Genomic DNA, 24,154 nt, shown 5'->3' on the forward strand with positions numbered 1-24,154 from the left:
CTGGCCCCCATATTCCTGTGCGCCAAATCCAAACATTCCAACCCGCTTCTGTTTCCTTCCAGAAGCTATGAAATTACCTCTCCAACTGCATGTTGCCAGAACAAACACAAACTTTTTCCAAATTGATGGGGAAAAATGGTATTTAAGAAAAGGGGCGTCATGAAAAGACACTGCTCCGTTCCATGTTTTATGGTTTGGTTTCGAAACAAGGCAGTGTAGTTAACTTTACAAACACTAATTTGCTCCTCACTAACTGAACATGTCACCAAATAACAGTTGTTCATTTTCCCCTTCTGCTCCTCCCCCAGAACTGTGCCACGCTGACCAAACCCCATAGGCGACTGATGGGGGGGGCATACCCCAACAGGGCTGCCCCTGCTGCCAGTGGTGGCTTCCGCGAGTGCCTACCAGCCCCATCCCTGATGGCAGTTTCTACAGGTGTTCGCCAGCCCCATACCTGCTGCCAACAGCTACTGCCCCCCCTCCGACTCAGGAGGCTCCAGTCACCCATGCCAAACCCCAAGTGCTGTCACCCTCAATAGCACTTCTTCATTTTAAAAAGGTGGAGAGGCAAGCCAGTCCAGAACTCAGTAGAAATGTGAGAACACAGATGAAATCCAGGGGAGCTATTCTGGCAGGAGTCTAAAGAATGCAGTTTCTGAAGGTTTCAGGTGTCCCATGAGCTGAATAATCATAGTGGTCTTGTTCCTAAGCAGCAATGGAAAATAGTTCCAACTGGACAAGGCACAACTTAGACAGCAGGTGAAATGAAAGCCATGCAAGCCTTGCTGTCTGGTGCTCAGGCAGTCTGACAAGTTAAACACGCACAGCTGGTTATTAGCAAGTCAGAGCAAGAAGCATCCACAGGATCCCTTTTTTTTCCCAACAAGTGATTACAGAAACATCCATCACCCCAGGGCTGTCCAGTTTCGACAGTCACCAGCCCCAGCCAAACAGCATGTGGACTGCATGCAGGGGCAGGTGCAAGCTCCCAGGACCCCAGCCATGAGAGCTGCTATCACCAGACAGCAAGTCCTCCCTCCCACCCCCCTCACAGCTGCCCCAGAAACCTCAACCATGGGGGGAAATGGTAGCCAGGCATGAGCCCACCAGCCACGTTAACCCCTTGCAAACCAGCAGCTGGACAGCCCTGCTTTACCCCATACTCACTTCAATATTTCCAAAAAAGGTGCTGTCTACAGATCTGATAGCAGCTTGTACAAAAGGAAGCATAATGCTGGTAGGGAGGGTGGCAGTTAACTAGAACTTTTTCACAGGTGCTGCTTAAGGTGCAAAGTGGAGCTTCAGTAATCAAGTGAGGCTCTAACTAAAGAAAGGCAGCAAAATGATAAATTGCTACCAATAGCATGGGATGGGTTTTCATGGGTGCTCTCCAAGCTGTGGAGCTGCATTCCTGTAAATCAACTATCAGATCGGTATTGGCCAATATGGCTTGTTAATAAGTCAGCTATCGGTGTCAGCCAAGCAAATCTTTAAATACATGCCCCTTCCCCCAGCCCCCCTGCATTCAGCACATACAGAATACTTTGTAGGAAGGTCACAGGATTAGATGCTAGTTTATAAACTTCTGGCTACACAGAAGCCATCTACAGGCTGCTGGCACTGAAACCCAAGCAATGGAAACTGTTTCTGGACCTATACGCTTCATAGCTCACTGTGCTTGCATACACAAGATAATGTTCCATAACGTTCACCTATATGCAAGGGTTTCAATGCAGTTTGCCTTTAGTGGTCAAATACTTCCAAAAGCTCTAAATCTCAAATTCCTAGAAATTATGATGAATGACATGTCTAAAGAAGCTGTTATGACCAAAAACAAAAAGTTCAACTTAAAACCTGTCTTACTGAATTCTCTCTCCACATTTGTGGATACCTATAGCATGCCATGCGAATGCTAGGCTGCTGCTTCTAATACACAGTCATTTCAGGGAGTAGAAAAATAAAGCACTGGATAGCTTGTTCTGGGAGGCTAGAAGCAATGAAAGCAAAAATGTTGTGTGGACTTCACTGCCAACCATCAAAAATACGAGCCAAGTTCTGAGTCTTGTTACTGGCTTCCTTTAAGAAAAAGGTTTTGTAGGGCTTGGCAGGTCATTACAATTGCTGGCACTGGTATGTATCATAACCATAACCAATTCTCATCTAGATAGTGAAACAGTCAGACTAGTACTAAAACCATCTGCTAGATTCACAGCTTGCCAGACAAATTTACCCTTTTCAACTCTAATAAGTTTGCAAGAAGGCTTTACTTTCTTCCAAACTAAAAGCAATTGGCCAAGAGAATGCTGTTTTGTTGATGTGACTAATATGCCAAAGCAAAAACACTTCCAAAAAGTGTAATTTGCTGAAATGTTACTGCCACTCAGTAATTCAGCTTCTAGGTATGTCAATCCATTTGAAGAGGGCTTGGAACAGGGACAAAATTGCTATTTTCTTTCCCAATTAAGCTATTTTGAAGTCTGATGCACCCCTCTTAAAGGCCTGTTGTGGAAATTAAATTACCCTAATCAAAGGGACAGCAGACGGTCACTTATCCTAAAGACAGTTAGGCCCAAGAGGAAAAAGTCAACTATTCAGGCAGAACTACCTAACCAAGAAGCCAGATCCAAGTGCTACACCTTGTCCACCTGAATCAAGAATCACCTTGGGCAGTAACAAAGAAAATCTCTTCAATATTCCAGGGTAGGACTTCAGCCTAACATGAAGCAGGAGGAGAGCTTACGTATCAAGGCTTTGGGATCATATCTCTGGAAATCAATAGGACTGAGTACCTTGCACTCAAGATCATCTCGCCATTGCTGTATATTCACAGTTGAGTGGTCAGGCAGAAGAACCCTAGCAATGCTGGATCTTAAGTGCCCAGCTAAACTTGAAAACTATGGAGCATCTAAAATGAGTTAGGTTATTTTATACATCTGCTTTATATCCCTTGACTAGTTTTCATGTTTTTCCAATTGCATTGTGGGATTTCTTTTAAAAAAAACACTTTCCTCTGCTGTTGACAGGTGCAACAACCCAACTATAAAAAAATGCTATCAAAAGGTACAAGAGATTTCTCAAACCATTCAGTTACTTACCCCCAACATGGCTTGTAACCACAGTAATGAGTTCAGATTTACATGACAGTGGGCACATCCACATGTCGCCATACAGCGACACTGCTATGGCGCCATGCTTTAGTACTTCCTTTTAGTGCTTTAGTACAGTAAAAGTTCTGTTAACCAGCATCTTACAAGCCGGCATGCTCAATTAACCGGCATGCCAGCTTGTAGGATAAAGTGAAACCGGAAGTGCCCACCATGGCATTTCTGGTTTCTCCAAGCCCCCACGATCCGGGGCAAAGCAGCCTGTGCTGCCGAGCCCCCACAGCCCAGGGGCATAACAGGCTGTGCGGAGCTCGCCTCCCTGTCCCGTGGGGCCTGCAGGAGGGGCAACAGGACACCCCAAACGCAGCGAGAAAAGCAGTAGCCCAGGCAGCTCAATTAACCGACATATTTTGTTATACAGCATCCCCCATTCCCAGGAGATGCCAGATAACAGAGCTTTTACGGTACTTCCTTTTGGAAGTACTAGAGCATGGTGCAGTAAACGCCCATACCACCGTGCCATGCACACAGTTAGATTTTGCCACTACATCATAGCGACGCGCTAAAATGGGGAAGCACGCTACTATAGCAAAACAGCCACTGATCACATGTAGACTCACGTGATCGCTATATTGCTGTAGCGCACCGTACAGAGATATAGGGTGATGTGTAGATACACTCGTTAGGTTGTTAAGGTGTTCATGATAGCCTGAAGTTATTAAAACTAAAGCACTGCCCCTTCCCCTTTATATTCTATGAATTTTCAAAAGTAAACAACACAATTACATCCCGTCTGGAAGCAAGAACTGTTTCAGGTGCTGTCTTCTGAACATAATGTAATAATAGATGTGACGAGAGACAAATGAAGCATTCAGATTTTTATGCAAAACAGTCAATATTAAAAACTTACCAGAGAGTTCTTAATCACCTCGCTCTGATAAAATTCTAGAGAGAGGAAAAAACAAGAGAGAGGATGAGCTAAGAAAAAAAAAAAAAACAACCTACTTTAAACTTGGACACAACATATTTATTCCAATTCAAACACCAGTCTTTCTAAAATGCAACAGGTTCTTTCCAAGTCCTAAACCATCCCAGTCAAGTGCCTGTCTGACCTGCTTGACAGCTTCCCAGGGTAGAAATTCCACTGCTTCTCTAGGAAGCCTGTTCCAAAGCTGAATTGCCCTCACAGTGAGGTTTCGTGACGGTACCTTCACTTTCTGGAATGGGGAAGAGCAATGGCCACGTTCCAGGATCACGCAGGACTTCTAGCACTTCTGTAGGACACCTGAAGAGCAATTCCCAGCACCAGTGTGCTGCAGGCACACTACTATTGAGGGGAAGGGGGCACATGCTGCATGTAGGGCAGGGTGCAGACAGGGACACAGTATCCCCCAGGTGCAGCTAGGGTGTGGCAGTTTGCAGATGTCCAGTCCCAGCACAGCCCACCAGGTGCAAGAGGCTGTGTATGCCCATATTCAGGGAGCACTCCACACCCCACCACAGCGGTGCTGGCACCCTGTCGTTTCTCAGAGATGCATGAACTTTGTTTCGGATGCCACTCCCCAGCCTCAGGGCGTCTGGACCAGAGACCAGACATTTGCAAGCTGCAACTGTGCTGCCACTGCTTTTCCCACTCCCTCTTTTTGGGTACAAGAGAGTGAAATGTACCACCAATTTTAATTGGAAAAAAATAAAAATAAAAATAAAAAAAAGTGCGCCCCAGGTAGCAAAAGTTTGGGAAATACTATGCAAGAACTAGGTAGCAAAAATGCAGTTGTCCCTGCCAACTCATGCTGCAACACAAAGATCTTGTCAGCTCTACCCAAACAGCTGTACAACAGTTTGGGATTTCTCTGGGTTGAGGTAATTCATGCTTGGACTGATTTAAAAAGGAAGCTCTAGCAACAGCAGAGCTGGGATAGGAGAAGGGGGTGACTGGGAAAAGGAAGGTGGGGGTGAGAGGGCAGGGAAACACCATTTTTGCCACTACATATGCCTTTGTTGCAGTGCAAGTAATAAATCAAACCATAAAAGGGGGGCAAATCTGAACTACATAGTGCAGATAAATGTTGTCTGGAGCAAGATAAGAATACCATCTGTTTGCATACTTCTAAAAAGGAAGTTTAATGTCACACAGCCAATTTAAGAGCGTATTAATTATATTACAATGACCTGCTGAATGCAACATATCTTCAACCTTAGCAGCATTAGGCAGAATCTTTTCATCAAGACTAAACTGTTTCAGTCCAGGCATATTAGTCACTCACGCTCTTTGCAGGCCACATCTGGATACGGCAGTGGGGTGAGCAGCATCAGGGAGCCATAAAGATGAAGGCACCTGTTGCTCACCCCTGACACTGACACATACCTGACTTGGCTCCATGCCCCTAAATTCAGCAGCAAGACCTGCCTCCCACTCACCTCGCCACCAAGCCAAATGACACTGCTCCACTGACCTGGTCTGGTCCATAAGACAAACATTCGACACCCCTATTTTAATCTAATAACCTATTCTAGCTATAGGTATTTAATCCTCAAATAGTGTCAGAGGTTGGGAAGGGATGTGTAGAAAGAGTCTAATTTGTTCAGTTGCCAGGTCTCATCTACGTGTATAAGAACATACGACATTAAGACCACAGCAGCTGTTCCCATTACTATTTTAAAGTAGTGCATCCTACCTAAAACAGTGATAACTAAAATGGTTTCCACGCTCCTAGCCTAGTAGGTTAAACCCATTCTTCGTTCACAGTCTTCTGAAAAGCTATGCTAAGCAGTCATGCTTCTACTAGGCTAGGAGTGGGGAAAAAATTTTCAGTGGCAGAATTCCAGCTGAAGAAAATAGTTCAAGAAGAATTCAACCAGGGTTACCACAGTGATAAGCACCCTTAGAAAAAAAAAAAACTTAAGATATATTACGCCCCAAACCCAGGCACAATAGGAGCCCAGGTCAGATGCAGGAGAAGCAGAATAGGTGTTCCAGAGCTGGCATGGCATGGCAAAGTGTGCCCGCTGCTGCTGCGTCAATAGTTTAATCTTTATCAACTGCTGAATAATGTCTGAAGCTTAGAATATACCAGCAGCAGGAGACCAGGCCTTTAAAACCATAATCTGAGTTACTGCACAGTAATGCAGTGCTCCATTATACAAGTTCTGGCTCCTTTAAACAGAACAAGCCATTGAAAGCTAATGTCAAGCTGACCAAGTTCAATGCTTGGACCACAGCAAAGAAAACTGCGTGAGCCAGATTAGAACCGGCTACAAGTTTTACTCCTTTTCCTAACAGCAGGAAGAGTTTTCTTGTACTTTCAGATGAAATACAAGTCTCCCATTGGCAGTGAGACTCATTGAAATGCTGGATTTCAATGAAAAAGACATGCCAGAGGAGAGCATTGTAGTAGTATAGAAAGATAGAGAATGAGAACATCTGTAACAGGCTTTTTTATTTTTTTACCTTTATATATCCTGGTGTTATCACACAAGTGAAGAGTGAAGTAGGTATCCAGGAGGCGAAAGCCATTCCTATTAACAATATTCCGTGCAGCAATATTCCGTAGGTGGCGAAGCCGTCGCTAAGTGGGAGGAAATAAGGGGGAAATATTGAAAAACAGGTGGTGGCAACTGGTTACGTAAACAGCCACTTTGTTCCATGAAAAGGCTGTAAGAAGCAACCTTAGAATTCAATAAAAATATCTGGTCTGAAGAAGCCTCTTGTCATTAAACCAACTCAAATATTTGGAAATTATTAATCCAGCTATGAAAATGAAGTGGATGAAATGGCAGTAATGGATTAACAACTGGATAAGTGGGTAATAAACAGTAGCCTACAAGCGCCCAAAAGTAAGACAGTAAGTCTATTCCTCGGCTGCATTCCGTTCTATGCAGCTCCTTATGCCAGGCCCATCACCATAATATCCAAGCACCTTCCAGTAACAGCGATAACAGACGTTCTGTGTTCGCTCACAACATAAGCAAAGAGTCTATTTTGGAAAGATGCTGCTGGGCACGCAGAGCATGAAATAACTGTAAAAGTGTGACCCAAACCAAATACATATGTGGCTGACTAAACAAGGCTGTCCCAGCTCATAAGAGCAACAGAAACTTGGTAACTACACCCTTAAATAAAACGGATCTCATTTTCAGCATGCACGTGTGCTTACATATACATACATATATAAATAAAAACAAGGTATACATACATACATACACACACACACACACACACACCCTCTCTTGTGTTTATTACCTTGTTTATATATGTGGTATAAATGTGTGTGCGTGTGCATGTGTGTGTGCGCACAATCATCCAAATTTTCCAGTTCTGGCAACCTGTGTTTTAGTCCTAACTTCTGGGCCAAGGTTACCCAACAGATGTCAAGACCCAGCACAGCCCCCTCAAATGCAGGCAAGCATCTCCATTTCACAAAGGCTTCTATACACCGCACCTTCCCATGCAGCTGACCGTCTGCTCAAGTCAGCATTTGCAAGAGTCTTCAGACACGTGCATGAGGCCAAACACCCTTTTTCTAGGCAGAACAAGTTATTCTGAACAAAAAAGAGAAGATTTTAAAGAAGTTCTCTATTACTGCCTGATGTTAGCTATTGCCAGCTACTGCCACTTAATGCTCAATACTGGTCAAAAAGTTCTCATTGGCTACTTTAATATGCACTCTTTAGTTTACGGTTCTTGTCCTCCCAATCCGTTACTGCTTCATCTGCCAGACCAGGGGCAGACAATTATTTTGGGTAGAAGGCCACTTTACGAGTTTTGGCAAGGTGTCCAGGGCTGCATAGGTAGCCCCGCCCCTTGACAGGTGCCCCACCCCCTCATCACCATCTTGGGACCAGAAGTCCTGCCCCTAACCACTGACCTTTGCCACTGTTAGTCCCTCCCCTTGCCCCCAGAAGTACTCCTTTTGGGAAGGGGGTTTGCAATCTTGGAACCAGAAATCAAAAACAAATTGTATACTAAAAACAAAACAAACAAACAAAACCACTGAAAATAGCATATTTTAATGTTATTAAAAATATATATTTTCATCGGGGGGGTGCGTGGTTGTATAGAGGTGATTGCATAATAGCTCAAAATGAGGCCTTATTCTTGTATATTGGGGGGAGAGAGGGTATGGGTGGGTGGGTGGGTGTGGAAGTGTGTGGGGGGGAGGGGATGTGGGGGAATGTGTAAATGGGTACGGGGAAGTTGTGGGGACATGTGGGTGGGGATGAGTAGGGACCTACCAAATTTGCCACTACATGATTTTTGTGGAAACCAAAAATTCAGGGGATCCCTACGAAAAGCAGTGGGCTCACTACACAAAAGCTTACTGAAAATAAAATGCTGTCTCCCCAGGAGCCAGGAGTCTTCATGGCGCTGCAGCCTGCCAGTAAGTGGGGGGGGCACGGAAGAAGCTGCCTGCACCCTGCCTGTTGTCCCTGGCCCCTCTCTGCCGACTGGCTGAGAGGGCTGTCTCTTATAGGGCCCCGTCCCCCTCTACCACCCGACAGTGAGGGGCAGGGTCACCAGGGCCCCTCAGCCAGAGGTATGGGGGCAACAAGGTAGGCCCCCACCACACCGAACCCGCAAAAATCGCACCTGGCCCTGGGACCTGCCCATGAGTTTGGCCAGCTGCCTCCTTGAGTTGCGTAGGGCCCTAATTACAAGGGACTACTACAGCAACAAGACTACGCTAGTCACTTCCAAGCTTCTAGTAAATTTACAACCTAGGTGAGCATCTTCTTTTGGATGACAAAAAAACAGCGTCCGTATCTTTATCTCTGCGCGCTTTGGTGTTTTTGTCAATTCAGGACGTCTCTGGCCAGAGACGTTAGCAGGGATCACTACGCGGAAGTGGCTCTCGTTGATCCCCGACATGCATCAAAATTTCAAGCAATAAACTGTGACAAGGCACAACTACCATAATACCAAGTCAAAGGAGTTATTCACTTCACCCCATAGCAACTGTTACTTCAGCAGTTTTTACACAATATATAGCAACACAAGCTTGCATACCAGAGGTCCAGTCCAAGTCTTTGGCATGCTACAGGGACAAAGGCGGTTTCTGAAGCATTGATTAGAGACCCCTCCCTAAAAGACTATTACAATTCCTCCAGAGTACAGCTCCCCCACTTCCCAACTGGAAACATAGAATTAGATTTCGAAGCTGCTGCAATGCAAATATTTTGTAAGTCCTTGAGCGCACACAGATACAATCCGCATCAATATACCTGACACCCAACAGAAAAGACAGTGATGACTAATAGCTGGTTTCCCCAACTGTCAGCAAGACCAACCTTCCAGATATTACAGGGAGACGCTAAGCAGCATGAGTAAGTAGTTTTTGGCTTTATGCAAAAAAGAGGCTTCGGCCCTGAAAGCAAAGCGTCTGGCTTGTCAGCCTTAGTGCAGCCAACATTATATCTGCCTGGGAGCTGCCATGCTTAAGTTACTCTGATTTTATCACTGCCCCACTAAGCATTCAAACTATCCAGGTGTTCCCCTTCTGATGAGATTGCTGAGCTTGGCAGATAGGACCATACAACAGGGACCATGCAGCAGTCTATCAGCTCTACCAGGTTTTGAAACGTCTTACCCAGAGCTCAAGGACCCTCCAAAGAGAAATCCGTGTGGTTTAGTCTCTGCCACATCTAGGGGAACACTCAGACCTTTTGCAAGTTTCATGAACTGTTAATATAATTTCCTAAACCTTCTTAAACTAAATGCAATTCTGAACTCTGTGCAAGCAACAATGCACCTGGTTTTACCCTTACTAAGCAAGAAAATGCCAGCCAGGGTGCACGTTTCAGACTCCCAAGTGACACGGCAAAAAAACAGGGCAGGGTGGGAGAAGATGGGACACCCTGAAAAACACCCTGGAAGCTGCGAGTCAAATAAAATGAGCGTTTCAATACAATTATAAAAAAAGAGGAGCAACTAATCCTAACTTCTTTCTTCTTGCCTTCAGATTCTTCATTACTTGTTTTCCAAAGTCATCATTCTTGCCACATTTAACTGAATAACTATTTCGCCCAATATGAAGTCATTGGCAAATAAAGCCAACATTGCTAATAGTAAAGAGGATTCCAGGAACATGAAGATATACAAATTTAAAGCCCTACTATTAAAAAAAAAAATCTGACTTCCCCCTAGATTTTTTTTTTTTTTAAACCAACTAGCATTTATTCCAGTGCTTCGCAACCTTTTCCGACTCACGGCATCCCAAAGGAAATGCACAATCTTCACTTTCACTCTTTTATTTTTCTTTTTGACTACAGAAAAACAGCAGCACAATTCTTTAGTCACAAAGAGCTCAGAAAGCCCGTAGCGGATCAGAATAGTTTAACACTATGGATTTCCATCTGAATCTCTGGATGCGACTTGGGAATCATGTTTACACACCTAAAAACAACAACACGGTGTCACCCTGTATCACCCCTAAAAGGATCTCAAGCCTCCCCAGGGTGCTGCAGCATCCCGACAGAAAATCACTGGTCTATTCCTTTGCTAGTTTCTGCCACAGTGTCTATAAAGCCTCCATCAAAGCTGGGGTGCTAATAACCCCAGCACCATACAGAGAAGGAAAGTGCTTGTTTCAGGAAGCTCATGATCTAATGAAGGATATAATGCGCTAACAATGAGTGATGAAGGCTTGGGGGAAGAGGACCAGTCGCATGATCTAGCTGAGGCCAGCTGTGTTCACAACCAGGTAGTTTAACATGAAATGAGAAACAGGAACCGTCTGTTAAAGCCAACAACTCTATTGTCAACTGATTGATTGAGGTCAGCACCATGGCAGGGAGGGAGCTAGGAGAAAGCATGAGTCATCTTAATACAGTTCTCTCATTACCAGTTATTCACTTAGTTCAGCAGAGATTGGGGGGGCTTTGGTATTCTCTCTTCCACATTAAAAAGCATATACACATATTTGAATTTAGTAGCTTTCCACCATGCTTTTGTGACCAACATAATGCTTAGATAAGTTATTCAGGCCAGGACATTTGTCCTAGTTCAGGAGTCAGCAACCTATTGCCTGCAGAGCCACTAGATTCAGCATGCAGTAGGGCAGCTTTGGCAGAAGGGAGGCTTTGACTGAGCCACGACACAGCCAGGCAGCAGAAAGACGGCAGCCGGGTCCTAGCACCAGCCCCCGCTTGCACTTGAGCTGGGTCATCTGGCCCACCACCAAAATAACATTGCCATCTCTTGTCCCAGTCTACTGCACTATCCAGGGAACCATTTGAGCAAAGGGATTAACAGCTTGACAGTCTTTAGATCAGGGGTGGGCAATTATTTAGGCCTGTGGGCCACATAGGGAGTTTGCCATCATGAGCCAAGTCAGCACACTCCTCTTTTCCCCCTAAGCAACAGCTCACCAAACCTCCCTGTGTGGGATGGGGCTGAGTGGGCAGGGAGCTGGCAGGGGCAGGCAGCAGCTTCAGCAGTGGCAGCACAGCTGGGGCCCCCACCACCACCAGCGCCACCTCCAGGCTGCCCCAGGCCCCCACACCAAGGACCCACAGTGCCAAGCAGGACCCCCCCACAAGCCAGACAAAGTCCCTCCACGGGCCAAATGCAGCCTGCAGGCCATACTCTGCCCACCCCTGCATTACATCATTTGATTCAACTCTACCCTAACCTGGGACCAAATGGAAGTGATTCCCATATTATATTTGGTTGGTGACCTATATGAAGCAAGAGTGTTACCTATTTCTCCCATAACAAGTAGCCACACCACTCAAACACACAAGTCAGGATTGTTTTATTAAGTTACTTAATAAAAACAGGCATGAAAAAGAAAACTGTGGATGTCAGGGGCCCCAAAGAGCTGTACAGAATTTAACCATGAAATATTTTAAAACTATCATAACCAGATAAATAAGCCATGCCAACAGATTCTTAACACAACTGAATTAAAAAAAAAAGAAAAGAAAAGAAAGAACCAAAACAAGACTACTAGAAATTTTACTGCACTTCCAAGTGCACAGTGCTAATAATATTCCTTCAAAGTCAGATTTTTAGTTTTATTTTCTCTCTATATATATATTATACTAATAAAGTACTTGATTTTCCTCAAGTTCAAGGACCAAATGACAAGCAGCTGAGCCGAAGGACAAAGCAGTTTGCCCAGGGTGACGCAATGAATGGCAGGATTCTCTCTTATCGAGTTATTTTTCATTCAGGATTTGATAATCCAGAACAGTACACTCATAAGAACAACCGGCACCATACCTACGGGCTGGGAACTCCCCTCTTGTCAGCACGGAGGCGGAAAGGGATCTGGGGGTCATGATTGACTCCAAGATGAACATGGGCCGGCAGTGTGGGGACGCAGTCAGGAAGGCCAAACACACTTTGTCGTGCATCCACAGATGCATCTCGAGCAGGGCCAGGGAGGTGATCCTCCCCCTCTATGCAGCACTGGTCAGGCCGCAGCTGGAGTACTGCGTCCAGTTCTGGGCGCCGCACTTCAGGAGGGATGTGGACAGTATCTAGAGGGTCCAGAGGAGGCCACTCGCATGATCAGGGGGCAGCAGGGCAGGCCCTACGAGGAGAGGCTGCGGGACCTGAACCTGTTCAGCATCCAAAAGGGAAGGCTGAGCGGGGATCTTGTGGCCTGTTACAAACTAGTCAGAGGGGAGCAGCGGGCATTGGGGAAGTCCCTGTTCCCCCGTGCACTGCCAGGAGTGACCAGGAATAACAGTCACAAGCTGGCAGAGGGCAGGTTTAGGCTAGACATCAGGAAGCGCTACTTCACGGCCAGGGCGGCTAGGATCTGGAACCAACTTCCAAGAGAGGTGGTCCTGGGGGGTTTTAAGAGGAGGTCGGATGAACATCTTGCTGGGGTCGTTTGACCCCAGCACTCTTTCCTGCCATGGCAGGGGGTCGGACTAGATGATCTACTCGGGTCCCTTCCAACCCTAGAAACTATGAAACTATAAATATACCCAATGTATTGCTAAAATACTGCCAAACACCACATTTCTACCTCCCACCTCTGGGGAGCTAACTCTGACAAACCGGTGACAGCTTGAATACCTCCATCCCTCCGAGGTATGAGCTGAGAAGCTCAAATCGTTGAAGGGTCCGATGATAGGTGAGACTTGGCTGATGGTTAACAGTGAGCCTCCACAATACCTCAACAGCTCCACACAGAGATCTTGGTCCCTTTGCAAGTTTTGGATTAGGGTTGGCTAGATGATGCCTTGTTAGACCTAGCAACAGTTTCTGCAGTGATTGATCATCAACGGGTATTGGTCGGCCTCTGAAGCAGCAGTTACAGCCACAGACCCCAATTAGATTTGGGGCCCCAATGTGCCTCTTCACAGCACACAGCCAGGGTGGATAAAAATCAATGTGTTGGGGTTTTTTTTGTTTTAAATCAAAAGCGCGGGGGTGGGGGGGGGGGGGAGAAGAGAGGTTATTTAAAAATCACTTTTTTTTTTAAATTTAAAATCATAATTTTATGATCATGATACTTTAAAAATAAAAACAAACAAACCTATATAAAAGATAGTTTTAAAAATTTAAGATGTGTTAGAGCTCAAAGATATCATTGTGGAATAGGGGTTATAAATTTCTAATTATATACTGTTTGAGACAATATATTCATGTAACCTTTTTTAGAAAAGTTTTATAAATAGGTCGCTTCCCAGAGGCTCCTCTATAAATTAGTAAAGATTAAAGAAAACCATGGGACTCAGGGCTCAGTCTAGAAGATCCCATTAAGCATCTCTGCGATGCTTAGTTTCAGTTCTCAGATGGTAGATTTGTGTCTCCAGAAATAACATTCTTGTTAACAGCAGTATGTGCAGATGAGAGAGAGCAGAGCTGATTACCTACCCATCAGCCCTCTTGTCTCTCTGCAATTTTGCATATACAGTCACGCCCTTACCTCTCTCTAAAAAAAGTACAAAGTCTCAAGAAGTTAAATGAATAGAGGATTGTTAGAGTGAAATAGATCTGGGCAAAGAAGTAGTCTAGAGATAAATGCAAAGACAGAGGAGCAGTAGAAACAGTAGAGAAACATTTTGAGCAGACTATCCCAGTAGTATTGAGGGATATGTTTATGAGGAAAGCCTCTCCGTTGATTTGAGATCTAGTGAAGTAATGGTATGATAGAAGGGAAAACTTATTGTGACAGCAATAAGTCTTTCTATACAGGCAAGGCCTATACTGGGTGAAATAATTTGAAGAGTTCTTACCTGGACTCTTCTTTGAACTTTGCCATACCAGTTATTATATCCTAACTCACCATTTGGGATTCTTAAAATTCCCTGATGGCTTGAGAAGCAATCACATTTGCTATGACAGTGGAGGGCCAGCCTTCTTGGCAGGCACTACATTCTCCCCAAGTGTCCAACACCCCTTCTCTACCCAAGCTGCTGCTCTTTTTGCTCCCTGCCCTTGTGTAATCTGCATGCCAAAGACTGCCCATGCCACTTGTGGCATGTGTGCTATGGGTTGCACACCTACGTATTATGGTACAGACCTATAGAACTGAACTTACTCAACCCTGGCTGCCCTCTCAGTTCCTTCTCTCCGCATGGCGACATCTCAACACTTTGGCTGCCTACCTATTTATCTATTTTTAAAACCTCCTCTGCTGCCCACCCCCGCTTTTTGAGAAGTCTCAGCTTTGTTTTCACTCGAAAATTCTGAAAACACTACCCTCAGCAGATATTTTTCACAAGAGATTCTTTATAAATCCTTTAAAAGAAAGGGCCAATCATGCAGCATATGCCCCAGACCAGCCTTGTGCACTACAAGGCACGCTCTGGCACCAGTCAGGGGCTTACTCACAGAAAAAGCACAGGGAGCATGCTACACGTGGCACCCCACCAAACCAGGCCTGTGCACTGGCTCTGGTACATAAGGCCACTTCATATGATCCCTGGAGCCAGTGCGCAAGGCCGGTTCAGCAAGGCGCTGCATGCAGCTCGTGCCCTGGATCAGATCCGTGTTATATGCAACGCATGCACCGGATCCAGCCTCACATACTAGATACATGCATCAAGCTAGTATGGGGCTTATGTAACACGTAGGACCGGCACAGGTCATATGCTACACTCAGAGCCCACACCAGACCAGCCCTGCATAGGCACCACATACAATACTACCCATGCCAGCCATGCACTCCACACGCAGTGCATGGGACCAGAGCCAGCACACGCAGCATGCAGGGCCCATCCAAGATTTATGGGCCACAGCATAGGACTCTATGGGTGATATCTTTAACAACCATGTGCTACAGTACAGGCTTAACTTTGTGGTTCCTGACTTGAGTCTTCAAAGGCCTGCAAAAAAAAAAATAGTAAGCTGAATTAACTAATCCTTCAGCATCTTGAGTCAGGCTCTTAAGCTCCTGTGCCTTTTTATTTATTTAATTATTTTAAAACATTTTTCTACAAATGCATCAGGTTTGCACTTACATCTGAGCTTTGTACTCTTGTACCCTCAGGAATTTAGCATGAAAACAAGTTAATACAATGTAGCATGTGAATTGCAAACAAAAAGGAGAAAAAGAATATTATTTATTTTCACAAGCATGAGTCAAGTACTCTTAAAAGACTTTTAAAAAATACAAATTGCAGCTTTCAGTCAACAAGCAGTTAACCTGCCTATTCAACAGCAGAATGCATTTCTCTCTCATTTTTGAAGAAAGCAAGATGTCTTTACATTTAAAGAATATATGAATAGTTTTTGAAAACTGAACAAAGTTCACCTTTGAACTCACAGTCTGAACTAAAGCATGTCAGAACAAGAGTAGCTGCACAGATCTCTATTGCTGTCACTGCTATTTCTTTTAACTCACATCTTTCTGTAAAGTTGCTGCAAGGGGAAGCATTTCTATTAATTCATAGGCAATTAATTGAGGGCAAGCCAACAAGAAGAATCCACCCAATTAACATACTGAAAGATTTGCCTAAGCAGACGTTCTACAAGCATCAGTAGATATTAAGTCGGATACAAAAGGAACCTGAACAGAGAAGAAAAAGTAGCTCCTGCTTAAGGAGGACCCAAGTGACAATAACAGATGAAGCAGGTACTTGGGTACATCTAAAACCTGGAAGAGCCCTTCATTGGGTCAAACCAGCATTTGTAAAGGAAGGGGATGTAAGTTTTGACACTAATGGACCTCAGAAGACCACTACCTTGGTCTTCAGCACAGATAAATGTAACCCCTAATTACAATGGAGAATTTAACACAGATTTCAAAAACTATATAGGATTGCTACCTCCTCACTGTAAAAATGAGCTATTGCATCACTTGTTCCCTTCTGTGGCCTTTGTTTAATGCCACCTTTTCTCTGTTGTACATGAACAGCTGCCCACCAGGCTATTCTTGTAAAGTTCCTCATTTTCAAATGTCTCTTTAGCACAGCACAATCTGAGCACTGATCTCTGCAGCCAACAGCAAATCATTTCCTGCCCCGCCACGACAGGCCACAAGGGATGTCCCCATGGATCCTTCTGGAGACACAATCACCTGCAAATGCACAGGACAGGACCTGAAGGGGCTTTCCAAGCCAATGTTCATAACTCTGTGAGCAGAAACCGATACGAATATATTATACACAGTATTAAAAGACTCAGATTATGTACAGCATTATATTCCCTACACGAACTGGGGATGAGAAATTAAGAACAATTTTTAGAAATATCAAAAGGTACTTATATAAGAAGAGAAACTAAAAAGATGAGCCAAAAAGAGTTTGCCACTTTCAGTACGCAAGATAGTTTACCAGGAGGAAAAAAAAAAATAAGTAAGTAATACAAAAAAACCCAACAGATCTTTGAAAACTGCAAGCTTGAACAGTGCACATGCTAAAACACTGCTTCAAGTCATTAAAACAGCATAGGCAGACAGGCATTGACAGAGAAGGTTTGGAGAGCAAATCTTATACGCAACTAGAGTAGGCTGACCTTCCCTTAGTTGTGGAACAAAGTTCAGAGGACTTGTCCTAATTATCACCCCCTTTATTCCTTTTGTTTTGCCCATGTAGTGGCTTACAAGCAGCAAGTCCAAGAAGAAATACAGGGCAAGTAAGCCAGTGGCTACAAAAAGTAACCAAGACAAGATCCATTAGCGCAAGCCCCAAATCTGCTATTAAACATGCTGTAAAACCTTAAGAAAGCCTCAAGCTTCTCCATAACTGACCTCTGATACTTTCTATCAGGTTGAAACACTTTCGTAAGGTCTATAAAGCAATGAGATACTCATCTGAAAGACACTGGAAGGGCAGGTAGACCATTTTATTGTGATCCCAGGAATCAATTGCTGGGTCAAGGTCAACCTCAGTAAAGACCCATGTTTTCAATCAGTTTTCATTATGTCATGAAAGGGAAGCACTCATATGTCTGGTATTATCAATGCATAAATAAAATGTTACAATACTGTTATGACACATAGCAAGCACATGGCTGATGAAGAAAGGCTCCCAGAGATTTTATCAATCTAATTTTTAGTTACCAACAAAATAAGAAATTGTACACACACAATTTATAACTTTCTTGTGCCTTGAGCCAGTTTCCTCAAACATCTGGATTGGACTGGAAGAAGGCCAATTTGGTGCCCATCTTCAAAAAGGGGGGAAAGTGGATCCAGCAAGCTACAGACTCATCAGCCTGACCTCTATCCTGGGGAAGGTCCTGGAGAGGCCATCCTATACAGGCTAGCTGAAGGCAATATCCTGAGGGATAGCCAGCACAGGTTTGTTGTGGGTAGGTCTTGCTTGACCAATCCCATTTCCTTTTACGACCAGGCGACCTACCACCTGGACAAGGGGGAAGAGATTGATGTCATATATCTTGACTTCAGAAAAGCCTTTGATCTGGTATCCCACGATCACCTCTCGGCTAAACTGGATAACTTCAGCCTCGACTTCACCACGATCCACTGGCTGGGGAATTGCCTCCGCAGCAGAACCCAGAGGGTGGTGGTTTACAGAAGTCAATCGTCGTGGTGCCCTGTGACCAGTGGGGTCCCTCAGGGCTCTGTCTGAGGGCCCTTACTTTTTAACATCTTCATTGATGATGTAAACCATAGTGTCAAAAGTGGACTGGCCAAGTTCGCCGATGACACCAAACTCTGGGATAAAGCATCCACATCCAAGGACGGGGGGTGATCCAGGCAGTTCTTGACAGGCTCATGCAATGAGCAGATGAGAACCTGATGGTGTTCAACACCGAAAAATGCAAGGTTCTCCACCTTGGGAGGAAAAACCTGCAGCATCCTTATAGGCTTGGCAGCGCTACTCCGGTTAGCACTACAGATGAAAGAGACTTGGGGGTCATGATTGACCACAAGATGTACGAGAGCCTTCAATGTGATGCTGCAGCTAGTAAAGTGAGCAAAATGCTGGCTTGCATCCATAGACGCTTCTCAAGCAAATCCCAAGACGTCATCCTCCCGTTGTACTTGGCCTTGGTGAGGCCGCAGCTGGAGCACTGCGTCCAGTTTCGGGCTCTGCAATTCAAAAAGGATGTGGAGAAGCTTGAGAGAGTCCAGAGGAGAGCCACGTGCGTGATCAGAGGTCAGGAAAACAGACTTTACGATGACAGGCTGAGAGCCATGGGACTCTTCAGCCTGGAAAAGTGCAGGCTCAGGGGTGATCTGGTGGCCACCTATAAGTTTATTAGGTGTGAGGGAACGCCTGTTCACCAAAGTGCCCCAAGGGATGACAAGGTCGAACAGTCACAAACTCCTCTGCGACTGTTTCAGGTTGGACATAAGGATGAACTTCTCTACTGTCCGAGCCACCAAAGTTTGGAATAGACTGCTGCCAGAGGTGGTTCAAGCACCTACTTTGAACGCCTTCAAGACACTTTATCTTGCTGGGATCCGATGATCCCTGCCAACTTCCTGCCCCTGGGCAGGGGGCTGGACTCAGCGATCCTCTGGGGTCCCTTCCAGCCCAAATGTCTATGAAATCTATTCCATCCAAAGAGCGTCTCAAACTAGCAGGCATGTTAAGACATCCAACGATACTAACAATTAGCTTATAGCTAATTATATGCACCCAACTGATACAGCACAACAGGGTACACAAAGTTTCTAGCCCCAACTGAAACAAGCAGCATTAAGAGCTAGATTAATAGCTATAATCTCCTAACACAGATGTAGCTTTGTGAGTATAAAAGACTGCTCTGTACCAATACGAAACGGCATTCCCAGAGAGCAAGAGTGATCCCAATACAGGCTACACCGATGAAACTATATCCACACCCAAGCTCTGACTGATAGGGATGTTTTAGTGAAGGCAGCTATTTTCTTCTGCAATACCTACACCACTAAAACCTTCAAAGTGCAGACCAGGCTGAAGAGAATTGAAAACTATTTAAATATGGAACTTCCTTTGTCACTCGGTCTTCCCCTCCAGGATTTAGTCCTACTTCCTCTTTCATACAAAAGCTATTCTGTCCCCGCACTAGTAGAAAGCCAAGACTATCATCTATTTTTACCAGGGGACAACAAAATTGTTATGTGACTTACAACACAGAGACTCCCTTATCCATCAGCTCTCTCTTAGACAGGCATGAAGAGCACATTACAGACTTGCTCCCAAGTAGGGACAGCATGGAAAAGTAGAGAACCTTTCATTCATGCTAATAAAGCATCCCCAAAATTTAACTGGCCAACCCACAAACTCCCCTCATTCAACTCCTTAAGAACTTTTCTGCCAATCCAATTATAAGGGAAGTAAAGTTGATCATATTATCCATCTAAAAAGAATAGCTGTGAAATATTAACCCTTGATAAAACTACTCTTTTCTTAACGTTGTCATCTATTCTTTACACCTCCTTAAGGAATCACATCCAACTTTAAACTGTACAGCCTTCAGGTTAAACAATGCACTTGCATTTTTGTCATCTGCCTAACAGATTTTTAGAGTCGGCTAGTAATACATGTAAACCCAACCAATTATTTAAACTTAAAAGGCAGAGGGAAAACTATAATTCAGGAGAACACAGACTCAAGAGTGTTGCATTTCAGCAGTAGCTTTAATAGATTAACATAACCTTTATTATACATTGTTTGAACCCAAGATCCCAGGGAATAGTTCAATAAGTATATGCTTCAGGTTTAATGCCCTCAGCAATCCTGGAACCAGAAGTGAATCCCAAAAGGCTCATGGAGTGCATACACATAACTTAACATGTTGGGGTCTAACATGACACAACAGACAAAGTGTGCTTCTCACGTCCCTTTGCAAGACAAGGGAAGGAATCAAATCTCTTGCTCACCACCAGTTCAGAACATAGGACTGGAAACAAATTTCTGGGCCAAAGAATTCAGCCTCTTGTTCCTGCAGGCAACCATGTCATGTAACTTCTTTTATAAAGTGATCAAATGCATGCCATTTTCTACTCTGATGATTAGAGACTTGGTAGTTTCCACTTTTCAGTGAGGACACCTCCAGATCTCATCCTAGAAAGTAGTTTAGGACATTTCTTAATTATGCACTACAATTCTGCACATGCAGCACATATGTTGAACCCTACTGCAAACCCCCTCTGTTGTTTGTTTCTTTGTTCATTATACAACTGACTAGAGAAATGACAACAGAATTCAAGAAACACCAACTTGAAGCTGGTGGCTCTGGCACAAAGTTAAGAGCTAGTGCTGATTTAGAGTAAATCCCTTCTCAACCAGGGCACTGTGGCACCCTGGGGTGTTGAAAGCTCTTTTGAAGGGTGCCAAGAGGTGCAAGGGGATAAGCAGATAAATGAAAGCTCAGACCTGTCCCTGCCTGACCAATCCCTTCCCTCCACAGCAAGAAGTTAAGTATTGTCATATATAAATTAAGTTTTTGAAATTGGCTGCCACTCTTTTTACAAGGCTGATGGAGGGGTGCTTCCAAGCCAATGAGGGTGAGAACCACTGCTTCAGGTTAAAAGCCTCAGCAGTGCACCTGTAGGTGCTAAACTGCTCCAGCACACTGGAGGAACACTCACCCACTACACTGATGACACCTTCCAAAATATGAACAACCACCCCTCTTCAAAACCATGAAAACAGGCAGAGAGACTTAGAAAAACTATGACCCCTTCAAAAAAAAAAAAAAAAAAAAAAAATGTTTCTCTCTCCACTTTACATAGACCCCCCCACAAAAAAAAACACACACAAGATGGACCACACTATACACCAATGTACAGACTTTAAAAAAAAATGATAGAAGTAAAGCTATTTAATATTTCTTTTACAGTAATTGTTGTTACTTAAGAAAAACAGAAACTCCAACATTAGGTTGACCACAATCCTTCAACTTGTATAAGAGAGAATCATTTACTATAAGTTACATGTTACTGTAGCTGATGACACTACCAGAAAATGAATCAAAGAAAAAAAATTGCAAGCCTTCGGCTAGCATCTCACAATTCATTAACGTTTCCAATCTTTCCATACTGAAATCAGTAACAGACCTCTCTTCAGTTTCAGCAGGAAGAGAAGTGAGCTAGAAAGGCTAGAAGTAACTGTGAAAATGGGGTTTTCCTGCCTCTAAATAACAACATGCAACATCCCTTTTGATCAAGAACCACTAATTAGTACAGAAACGTTCAACAGATCACTTGACTATAATATGACTGACTCTGGATGCTTTGTTTTGTTACTCGCGCAGCTACGTATTATTAGGGACTTTTTTGTGCCTTCCCTAACAAATGGCAGGAAAGCAGACTAAACACAAAGGACATCCTCACGTGCTCAGTCAGTCAGTGATGCAATTTGAGCCATTTATTCTTTCCCAAGATTAATAGCCATGAGTCAGATTACCACTTCTCTTGTCTTTACAATAAAAGTGTAGCACTGAGCGCACGAGTAGCACCAAAGTCCTGGAACATGAATCAGGTGCAAGCAGGTGAGAGACTATTGCCCTGAATACTACTGTACTGCACTCAAAGCAGTCAAATATCTCCCATCAGTCAGAAAGCCTTTTCCACCTTATTTCTCACCGAGAGGGTGGTTTCCACCTTATTTCTCACTGAGAGGGAGCCAACAGAACCATGAGAAGCTGGATGAGATTTAGATCTAGATTGCAAAATTGTGATTAGCAGTGTATTTGGCAGCCATGTTGGTCTGAGACAAAAAGAAATGCAAAACTCTAAAACTCTTGGTTCAGAGATGAGACCTTTTATTAAACCTGCTCAGAAATCGGAATTTTTGCACGATTTCTTAGTGGGGCTAAAAAAAGGTCTCATTTCTGAACCAAGAGTTTTAGAGTTTTGCATTTCAAAATTGTGATTAGAAATCAAGAAAAAAATTCTTCTTCACCTACCTACCAAAAAAAAACTGAGGTTTACAAGCTTCATCACTTTTGCTTATTACAACTATTGGCATTTTTGTGACGGAAACATAAGAATTTTTTTATAAGCTGTTAGCACTTTCATGAGTTATAGACAACTCTGGATATTACAATTAAGACTCTGAACCAGGATTCAGCAGCTCAGATTCAGTTCCAAGCTCCGTTACCAAATTCCTTAAGCGAGTCATTTAGCTTCTGCCTTCAAACCATCAGCTTTGGCTTCCACATTACATTGTAGTTGCTACTCTTCCAATACTTTAACTAGCTGTTAGGCCAAACACACCAGTGAATAATACCCCTCATAATCTGAGCCCTCCAAGTACCTGATTAAACAAAGGGGCATATTTCTAGGCCCATGTGATCCAAGTGGAAAAGCATAACGTGTTATCTGGTTTCTGGCATAAATCCGTTTCCCAACCCCTATCTGCCTATGAGTATTACCCAATATTTGCTTCAAATATTGTTTTTGCTGTGAATATTGCACAATGTTTCCTTAAAAGCATTGTCATTTCTGCTCCTAGAAAGCAAATACATGACACAAGTATAAGTTAATTGGAAAGGAGGGAGGGGGGAATTTCCCACCAAAATAATCAACAATTTCGAAGGATTTACTTAGTTCTGCCACTAAGCCAGAAGGGGGTGGAATCGATTTACAAGGAGGAACATCTAAAGCCACTTAACTTGCAAAGGGGTGCTAGTCCCTCCCATAAATCTCTCTTATTCAGGCTCTTATGCAGGTACCTATCTCCAGAGGAGAAGGCCATGTTCAGTCTCAGGGTAGGGTCATCATTTTTGTTATGTTCACACCCAAGTCTCCCAGTCTTTTCCTTCGGCTTCTGCCAGACCACTCAGTACAAAGTAATTATACGCTAGGGCTGGTTATCTTTTCATTCCTACTGAACTTCCCTGCATGGTATCTCGGTACCTACGGCCTTCACAAGCACCAGAAAGTGAAGTAATCCAGCTGCCTCTTCCACTTTATTTGTCAATGGCATCGACTGTGCGAACAGAAACACTCAATTCAGACTCAAGCTGAAGTAGCTTCAAATCAAAGGGCAATCTTCACTCACTAAAGACAAATCAACAAAGGAGAGCTTTGAAATTTGGCCTCTACCATCCTTCTGCAGCCGTCCTACTATTCATTAAATACAGAAGCTGCGTCAGAGAGGGAAAAGCACAGTCCTAGTTAAAAAAAATACACGCTGCTCCGCATTTATGTGCTTACAACAGAAAGGTCAGGCCTCCTTACTTAACCTTGCTTTTAGAGCTCACTCACTCGTAAAAAGAGGACCTTCGCCCAGTGAACTCGACAACCAGCTCAGCAAACAGAGGCACTGGGCAACCTTTGCCAGGGATAAAGGCCAGGCAGCGTCTAGACGCTCTCCCTATGATGAGAAGCAGCATTGCACTACTGCGCTGCTCCCCCCCTCACACAAAAGGGAAGGGAAAGGGTCGGATTTGCTCGAGCCCCACAAAGAGTCCGTCACCTTCAAGGCAAACAGGGGACCCAGGGACTGCAACTCAACACTACCCCCGCCACATACAGAGCACTGTCATCTCCAAGGGGCAAAGACCCTCCCATCCCCCAGAGACAACCCAACCCCGCGGGCAGCTCGCCGCTCCCCACCCCGTTAGCTTGTCCCACCACACTCCATTAGCCTTACCCTGCCCCATAGCCACCACACAAGCCTGCCGCATAGGCACCCCATTAGCTTTACTCTGCCCCGCTGCCACATGAGCCTGCCCCATT

At 44.3% G+C, this 24,154-nt stretch overlaps 1 protein-coding gene across 3 annotated transcripts in view; it reads right to left on the reverse strand.

The window, feature by feature from the left end:
* Positions 1-24,154, reverse strand: part of UVRAG (UV radiation resistance associated) — a 145,568-nt gene that overhangs the window by 121,078 nt on the left and 336 nt on the right. Inside the window, exons 1-3 of one of the 3 annotated variants that reach the window (XM_090030752.1) lie at positions 7,351-7,472; positions 6,559-6,676; positions 4,018-4,052 (exon numbers count right to left, since the gene is read on the reverse strand). The exons of 1 other annotated variant lie outside the window; for it this stretch is intronic. In XM_090030752.1, coding sequence (XP_089886878.1) covers positions 4,018-4,052; positions 6,559-6,676; positions 7,351-7,410 — 213 coding nt within the window. In that variant the 5' untranslated portion in view covers positions 7,411-7,472. Of the gene's footprint in view, positions 1-4,017; positions 4,053-6,558; positions 6,677-7,350; positions 7,473-24,154 lie in introns of those variants that run through there. One more of the 3 variants, XM_090030751.1, reaches the window with a different exon arrangement.

Source organism: Crocodylus siamensis, chromosome 1 (assembly GCF_052110815.1).
Source record: "Crocodylus siamensis isolate JL-2025a chromosome 1, ASM5211081v1, whole genome shotgun sequence".
NCBI classification, from domain to species: domain Eukaryota; kingdom Metazoa; phylum Chordata; order Crocodylia; family Crocodylidae; genus Crocodylus; species Crocodylus siamensis.